Below are 9,074 nucleotides of genomic sequence, written 5' to 3'. Positions count from 1 at the left end.
TTGGTCTTCACTTAATGATGTTCTCAACTGTGCAACAAATCTTTTGAGAAGGGAGCATGCTGCATAAATCAAGGAGAGAAAGTCATGACCGTTCAACGGTTTGAAAGGCTGAGGAAGTATGTAGTGCTTAATTGAGGTACTCAGGTATGCCTCATGGGAGGTTTGGCATGTGGGCCTATCACCTCCATCCCACACTCTCACACACATTGAATGCAGATCATGTTGTCAAAGATTTGGACTCTGACTGTACAAAGACCATTTACCTACTGTTAGCAAAGCCAAGGCTGCCATATGCAAGTTATGTAAATTGTCCTTCAGACCATCTCCTGCTATCACAGGTTCCGTGCCAGCCATGCATTTTGGAAATGTTATAGCCTTCCAGTGTTATTATGAGGATAGTTTGTGGTTTGTACTGTGAATATCAGGTGAATGGTGAAGCGTGCCAGCTCCTTCCTGCAGCTGTGCTCAGGGGATCGGCATATCCAAAGGTGTGATAGAAGTGGGGCAGGGAGCAGAGCACAGACAAAGGGACACAGCAGGGAGCTTGTCATGGCTTTGCACTGCTACAGGAACACTATCCCAGACAGTATTACATGCAGCAGCTTGAAACTATTCCCACTGAAGTTGGAAGTTTTGTTGTTGATTTCAAGAAATAAATTAATAATTTTAAAAAAGGAAATACTAACATTTGGGTGATATGAGGTACAAATGTTTGCTTGTCTGTTCACTTTTGGATGTAGTTCTTCTGAAGGTGATAATACCATTTTTAATTACTAAAATGAGCAGTTTTTGCCCTTTGCACAATTTGAACCTTTCAAATATTTCTGCAGAATATAAGCTATAAAATGAAAACTGCTTTTCCTTCCACAGTCAGTGGGGTTTCGTAAGGTCTTTATCTTGTGTTTAAAATGACAAGTTATTTTAAAAGAGGAGCATCTGGTGCAAGGCAACTGCCAGCTTAACATTTCTTTAATATTTTTTAGGTACAGATGATAAAATATTTAATATGGAAAACATATACCAGGGATAGTCCACATATTTCTTTTACCTACAATAGAATTTTCGGTATGTGAAAAATTTCTGTAGCAGGTTTAATGAGGATGTGTGAAATGGTGTATAACATTGTTATTTTGAAACACAAGCAACTTTATTGCGATTTGTTGTTGTCAAATATTGAAAGCAGAAGAAGGATCCTCTTCATTCTCATATTTGCAGATGACCTGATGAAATTTAAAATCAAAGCACTTAGCAAATGTGAAGTATAAATACTTTCCCTTTTTTCATATCAATAGTTTGAATAAGATAAAGGTTTTGTCATGCAGCCCCTGTTGGGCCTTCTTAAATTACCAAATCAAATCAAGCATTCTTAAAATACACACTTATTTTTAGCTTCTTTTTGTCTGCTACTTTCCTTTAATTGTAGCTGTATGCCTTTCACTTTAGAGGTAGTGTTCCATGGGAAACATCAGGCAGTTTGAGGACCTTTAGTGAAAAGCCCCAAACCCACGTTCAGGCAGGCTCTGTCCTGTCCTGCTGAGGCAGCTCAGGGAAAGGAATGGTCGGATTTGCAGCCACCCCCAGCTTCTCCCAGGCTCTGCATGCCAGTTCAATGTGGGGGATTCCAACTTTTAAAATCAGATGTTGTTTCTTTAGGTGCCTCATCCTACAGAATATTGAACTGGAGCCCGTGTGGTATCAACTGATGATTTCAGGCTGTTGCTGTGTGTTTGCGGCCCACTCTGGAGTGTTTTTGTAGACCGCAGTTTGTCTGAATGCCTAAACACACCTTCAGGAGCCCAAATTAAGAACCAAGATTTGTAGGATGAATCTTGCATCTGTTTATCAGCTCTACTTACATTGCCTGCCACTGTCAGAACTAAACTAAAGCTCTGAATCCAAATATTCCAGCTTTGAAATATTTGCACATAGACTGGGAAACACTTCTGTCAGTATCATCTCTCGATACACAGGAGGGCAGACTATCATAGAATCATAGAATTGTTATGGTTGGAAAACACCTGTAAGACCAAGTCCAACCACTCCTCTCACACTGCAAAGCCCATCACTAAACTAAACCATATCCCTCAGTACTCCACAGTGACTCCACCACCTCCCGGGGCAGCTTGTTCCAATGCTTAACAACTCTCCCGGTGGAAAAGTTTTTCCTAATGTCCAAGCTAAACCTTCCCTGGCACAATTTCAACCCATTTCCTCATGTTTCCTTGTGTAACTTCAGGTCTTTGGTTTAAATACATTACCTTATAAATAGACAGGAAGAAATTGCACAGGGAACACATTTGCCTTATTTAAGTTCAAAAATAAACACATCTGTAACCAAAATGTGTATTTATCAGCATTGACACCTTTTGGCCATACTCGAGTGGACTTTTCTCACTGACCTCAATGGGAAAAAGATGGAGCCTGCATAGGAAATCTGTGAATATTTTTTTCTTCATCCATCCATCTATTTTGGGATGTGCTAAATACTTGTTCTCTGTTGTAACATTAACATCAGTATGTGGAAACTTGAGTTGCTAAAATAAATCAGTGAAATGCAATATATATGACTTCACATGGAACTGCATGTACATTGTTGAACACAAGTGCCCCGTGTCTACTCTGCCGTGCCAGCTTTGATGCCAGGTACACCTTATTGTCCCACGCAAGTGTGGGGCTGTGGTGGGGCAGGCATGAACCTTGTGCTGACAGCATGGATACAGTCTCTGTAGTTCCTGAGCTGGCTAAATATTTCTAGGTTGCCATTTAAATGACAGTAAACCAGATATTTTTACCAGCTTTGGAGTATGGGGTTGGCAGTATCTATAGCAGTTCAGAAAAGCATCTTTTGCATTCTGGGTCTGATTCAGTGTTTGCTGGAGGCAATGAAAATTTTATTGTTGATTTGCAAGGCATTGATTTGTGAAGCTCTAACTGTCTCTAGTTTTTTTAAGTTAGTGATACTCGCTTCAAACTACCCTGAGGGCATTTTTCTGACCTTAGTAGAGGCCATCCTGACTCACACTAGTATAAGAGAGCACATTCTCAAGTTCATTTAATTTGTATTTTTAACAGAACAATAAAAGAGGTAAGCTCAACCTTTATGGTCCAGACTGTGATCTGCCCACAGTGAAATCAGTGGGGGACCTTTACAAAGTTAGACTTTGATGAAGGTATTGAGGAGCTAGTCCTGCCTCCAAGTCCCCTTCGATCCATGGGAGCCCAGCCTGCTCTGCAAAGTAGTCCTGTGCCTTAACACTGATTTATCCACCATGGTCACAAGCACGTGGATGAGGAGACAGTACCCATGGCTCCTACCTTCCCTGACTCTCAACTTCACATAAGATAGCAAGCTCAGAGCACACCTCTGTCCCGGGAAGAAGGAGAAGCAAGTGCATTGCTCTGCTAGGCACAAGGCTGGTCAATTCTCTTCTCTCCATGAAGCATTGATCTTCAAGGTCCTCATGACTACAGGAGTGGGAGACATTTCCATGGAATTAACTATTCCTTCTTTTTCCCACTTAAGAGGTAAGAGCTGCACAAACCTAAGAGAGAATACAACTCATCTGTCATCAAAGTATTTAGAGCTGCTGATGATATCTGGGTTGTTTCTTTGGGGTGAGTTTGTTGTGTGTTTGGTTGGGGTTTTTTACGTGTTTAAACAAAATCCATAAATCACAGGGATATGACATGACAAGAAATGTGTCGTTTCGCCTTGGCTGTAGCTGCTGGTTATTCTTGTCCAAATGTACAGAAGGGTTGTGATGGTTACTTCCCAATGACAACCTGCTCAGGGCTTAACATTTTTTAGTTTCATGGCAAGCTTGCAAGGTTACACATACATACTGAATGAAACATGGCCCACTGGTTATTTTTAGAGAGGCTCTAAACAAGAAGTAAATCCCTGGAGTAGTGCTGCCAGAGATCTGTAAAGTTCAAATCCAAATTAAAACTGCCTATCTTTGGCCTAGGTCCAACTTGAACTTGAGGAAAACTATGATCTATATCTTGAATTTTGACAGAATATCCTTTGCAAGCATTTTCTAACACCTGAGAATATCTGAACATGGTACAAACGTGCAAATTAGAACTTGAACAAAAAAAAAATTTAAATATTTGTCTAAGAAAGTAGCACCAGGTGAGATACTGTTGTGAGGTACTGTTGGTAGGATTTTTAACTTACAGTAGCTGCATTGGAATTTGGAAAGTCTCCTTTATTGTGACTCCTAGCTCTAACACATCTTCATAAGGTCAGGTCCTATAGTGTAATTGTAAACTTTGGAGGAAGGAAGAAAAACATGGTTCTTTACCTCACAGATCTCTTTAATAATGACCTCAGATCTGCAAGACGTAGTTTAGAAATCACCAAGATACAATATGAAGAAAGCAGACTCCTTTTCAGCAAGGTATTTATGCAAAGTAGTTGCAAGTAGTGCAGCTGAAGCATGTTCTTGATTTCTTTGCTGAATCAGAGCCTGTATGTTCTTCCTGCCAAGGCAGCGATCTTAATACCACTCCTAAATGTACCAGTAATTCTAGAAGCCCTAATGAAAGTCAAGATAATGCCACAGATTTTATAAATAAGGGTCTTTATTTAGAATACTGTTGAAAACATTCTTGGCAACCACATGGTATAAATATATAAAGTTTGACACAACAAACCAAGCAATATTAAATATTTTCTTTTTTCCCCTTTTTGTTTTGTGTTTATTTTGCTTCTCTTTTTTTCTTTCTTTTCCACTTTTTTTCCTTTTTTTGCAAAGCAACTCTTATTTACAATTATACAAAAAGTTTTATAAAAAATGGTCCACAACCTTACTTTGGCCAGAACAGGAGTAATAGGAAGGATCTGTCATGTCAGTACCATTGCAGGTTTCTATTCTCCTCCACATTCAAGAGCCAGGTTCCTATTCCTCAGAGCCAGGATTAAACATTGGCCATTCAATGGTATACAATTTTATCTCTAGACATATTAAATAACTTTAGTTTAACAAACAATAAATAACTAGGTGTATTTTGAAGTAATACATGTCTGAGAAGTTATATATTTGAAGGAATTTTGAGTGATATTTTAAAACTGGGACAAGCTTGAGAAGGTTTTTCAAGTCTTAGAGGGCAGGTCTTGGAGCATGGCTGAATGGATCAATTTGTTTTCAGTGCAGTCCTGCCTTTATAGCACTTGGTAGATAGGGTTGCTGCTGCTGTTATCCTGGGGAACTGGGGTGCAGTTGGGGGAAGGAATTTGGGCTCCGCTATCATTCAGACTGACTCCTTCTGGAGGAGAACAGGGACTCCCATCAGCAACAGTTTCCGCTGGAGGCAGTATAGGACATGTGGTGTTATCGGTGGAAATCCTCTCCACAATGCTTGAGAGGCAATCAAGGCTGGAAACAACAGAACTCTTCCCATGCTTTGGATCTAGAAACAGACAAAAAGGTGATCAGGTTATCCAATGGGTACCAGCGTAGGATGCAGTTCTTTCATAAAAGGCCGGCAAGTGGCTGGCAGTGTGCATCTGGGAGCACGTACAGATTCAGAGGAAAGTAATACTGGTGATGGGTGACAATTATGAGGAAACAGATGGTAATTTGCAAAATGGAAGAGAGACCAACCAAAGTATGCTATTTTTGGAGTAGGGTGGACCCAGGGCATCAGTTCAGTCAACAGAAAGGGAAGGGGAGATTTGCAATCAGTTGACAATCTCTCTAGTTTGGATCAGTGATAGAGTTAGAGGAGTCTCAATGCAAAACATGGTTAAAGTCTGAAAATTAGTTGAACAGAGGAATATATTTTTATCTCAATGTTATCTTTGCAAAATAGGCAATGCAGGTATAACACATCCCCATATTTACAAAGACATCTAGAGGAAATCCCAAACAACATGCTGGCTAAAGAGGCAGACTCCTCTTTCAGCCCAGCTGGCCTCAACTAAACAACTGGGGACAGAGAAGGCACGGGGCAGGCCACTGCCCTGGCTGCCTCCGTCTCCATGTTGCACATGGCCATCACGGCACATACTCACCATTTGGGGACTCGGTGTAGTAGCTGCTGTCGTAGCTGTTCCTCCTGCGAGCACTGCAAGGAGGCCCGCTGTACTCCATCTGGAAAGGAGAGAATCTGAGTGAGCTCACTGCTTGGGGACTGCACTTAACTGAAACCTCAGTAACCACCCAATTTCATCTTTCAGTCCCTAGTCTGTGCCATTGTTCCAGTCCTGGCAGAAATGCCACTGAGTTGTAGTTTCTTTGAATGAGGCAGAACTTGGCTAGAAAAGGATCCACCCCAGATTATTTTATGCGGCACAGCTGTTCCAAAGGGAAATGACCATTGTTGTGTCGAATGCTGCAGCTTTACAAATGTGATGAGGTGGTTTTCTAGCATTCTGAACAGACATTGCCCTACAAGTATCTTCAATTTACAACAGGGAGACCAAGCAAGTAGTGAGTTTTCTGATTTAATTTTTGAAGGTTTTCCAAACATGAGTCTCTTAAAAAGCCTGTAGTCTACCTTTGGCCCTTATTTCCTTTAGCTTCCCTTCCCATTTACATTTTGTACAGAAAAATCCCCAAAACATTGACCTATATATTTGTTTTCAATATTTCTTTGATCTGCAATGAAGTGACTACTTCTAACAAAAGAAAGTGGCAGTATTTTGAGGATGAATCATTTGTGCAAAATCTTCCCTCCAATCTGCCAATTGTAAGTACTCAGTAATTGCAGATATTCAACCCAGTAATGATTATCCCAACCACCACACAGAAAAAAAAAAAATCTGCTGTTGATACCTCATCCCAGACAGCTGTCCTGCACTGCACCCTGTCCCTCCACCTTGGACTCAGATCACAATCTGGGCCTATAGTCCCAGTGAAAAGGTGCTGTGATGAGACACCCTTTCCAGCATCCACCCTTCTTCTCCCCTCCCTGTAACATGCACACAGGAATGAAAGCCTGCGGTCTCCTTCCCATTGCTGGTAAATGTCTATGGAGGGGGTGAAGTGCAAGGAGAAATGGAAAATCTTTTTCTTAAGGATCAAGAAAAGCCTCCTGTTGCTTAGACCGTCCTCCTGTTATCATGACAAATGGCAGAAAACAAAATCCAGACACTTGTCAGTTCCCTTTACCTAGCATCACCAAGGGAAGACTTCCTCTTAAACCTAACAATACAGCAGAAGATGGAAACAGAGATGCCCTAGGAGCTACAGGAACACAGGCAGGGCTCACACTACACCACGACCCTAGGTACCCATACTGGGTAGCTTCCCCGGGATGTGTTCCTCCAGTAACTTTCTTCTGGTTCCCCAGGACATAGGAGGACCTGCCTAACTTCTCACACCAGGGAAAAAAAGGTGTCTAAGAGATTTTTCTTCTTTCCCAGAGATCCTGGCATGCGGGGAGGGGACCCTGCCTCAAGGAACTCAAGGCATGGGAAAGGACTTTATCTTCTGCCCGGAGAGGAAGGGAGAGATAGGAAAGGCAGGAGGAGGCAACTCGCCCCACACAGGTTTGGACCGACAGTGCCTGGGGCACCTTGGTGGCCAGGTGTCCTCCCTGGGGCACTCACCATGCCGTCGGAGCAGTTGGAGCGAGGGCTGGAGGCATCCGATTCCCCGCTGTAGTGCTCCAGCACCGGGTAGTAAGTGTCCTCCTGTTCCCTCAGCAGCGCCTGCAGGCTCTCGATGTAGCGGATGGCGTTGCGCAGGATCTCCACCTTGGGCAGGCGCTGGTTGGGGTTGGTGGAAGTGCAGCGCTTGAGGGTCTCAAAGGCCTCATTGACCTTGCTGAGCCGCCGTCGCTCTCTCATGGTGGCTGCCTTACGGCGGTCAGCATTGGTGGTCTTCCTCTTGCAAGCCTTGCAGGCCCACAGCAGGCAGCGGCCGGCCTGGTGGTGCCCGCTGGGCGCTCGGACGTGCTCCTCCTCGTGTGGGTGCCCGTGGTGGTGCCCGTGGTGGTGTGGGTGTTCCTCAGGCTTCAGCAGGCCCCCCACGTGCACCAGCCGGGGGTCCAGGTCCTCAAAGAAGTGCATGTCCGATGTATTGAAGCACGGGTCATCGTAGAAGTCATCAGCGGCTGTGAAGGAGCAGAGGGAGCCCTCTGTCAACTCCATGGGGCCCAGTAAGTCCATGGGGGCTGTGAAGGGGACAGTGGCTGGACCAGAGAGGGAGTGCAGGGGGATCGGAAGAGAGAGGGCTTCGATCGGGCTGTTCAGCGGCAGCCACAGGCCAGGTGGGTGCGTGGAGCAGAGACCCTCACACCCTCTCCCAGACGAGGCCACCAGCACTGGCTGACGCCGCCGACCCCCTCCACAGCCGCGCCAGTCCGACAGTGCCACTCGAAGCCGTATTTATGCCGGAGCCCCCCCGGCGCGGCGGGTCCGTACGGGGCGGGGCGGGGCGGGGACGGGGCCGCGGCCGCGGAGCCCCCGGAGCAGCGGGGGTGGGGGGGGCCGCGGAGCGCCGTCGGGGCGGGCGCTGGGGCCGCTGCAGCGCTAACGGGGCCGCTGCCGGCGCTCGGCTGCCCCCTCGCCTTTTTCTCTTTTCCGATTTTTGTTGCTGCGCGCGGCCAGCCCTGCCCCGCCGGTCAGGGACGGCTGGGCTCCTCGGCGTCCAAGCCGCCGGCTGCTTGCCCCGGGGAACAGGGGCGCTCCGCTCTCCTCCCGCCCGCCCCGGCGGGGCCGCGCTCTCGTGCCCGGCGGCGCGGAACATTTTCCGGCGCGGAGCGGCGACGGCTCCGCGGGTTTCGCGCAGGGAAGAACCGCCCCCCGCCCCAGCCCCGGGACAGGTTTCTCCGTGCCGGCTGCGGCCCCAGGGTAACTACTCCAAGGGCGTTCGTGAGGGCGGATGGCGCGGGCGGCACCTCCGGGCGGCGGGGAGGCGCCGGGGCCCGGCCGCGCCGGGCGCGGGGACACCGCGGGAAGCCGCGCCCGGCCCGCGGGGACGGCAGCGCGAGGGCAGAGAGAGGCTGGACGGAAAGGTGGCGGCGGCCGCGCTCAAAATGGCGGCCGCATGGTGGCGCTGCGCTGGGCGGAGGTGGCCGCCGGTAGGGGGCGGTAGCGGCCCGCCGCCCCGCGACCCCGCAGT

At 46.7% G+C, this 9,074-nt stretch overlaps 1 protein-coding gene across 1 annotated transcript; it reads right to left on the bottom strand.

Moving 5' to 3' along the window:
• Nucleotides 1–5,167: 5,167 nt before the first annotated feature.
• Nucleotides 5,168–8,119, bottom strand: MYOD1 (myogenic differentiation 1). Its single transcript, XM_010199024.2, has 3 exons — nucleotides 7,559–8,119; nucleotides 6,020–6,098; nucleotides 5,168–5,415 (listed from the first exon to the last, which is right to left on the bottom strand). The coding sequence occupies exons 1-3, from the start codon at nucleotides 8,117–8,119 to the stop codon at nucleotides 5,168–5,170; spliced, it is 888 nt and encodes a 295-aa protein (XP_010197326.2).
• Between the last annotated feature and the right edge of the window lie 955 nt (nucleotides 8,120–9,074).

This window comes from Colius striatus, chromosome 7 (assembly GCF_028858725.1).
Source record: "Colius striatus isolate bColStr4 chromosome 7, bColStr4.1.hap1, whole genome shotgun sequence".
NCBI classification, from domain to species: domain Eukaryota; kingdom Metazoa; phylum Chordata; class Aves; order Coliiformes; family Coliidae; genus Colius; species Colius striatus.
This window is presented reverse-complemented; position numbering and strand designations above follow the sequence as displayed.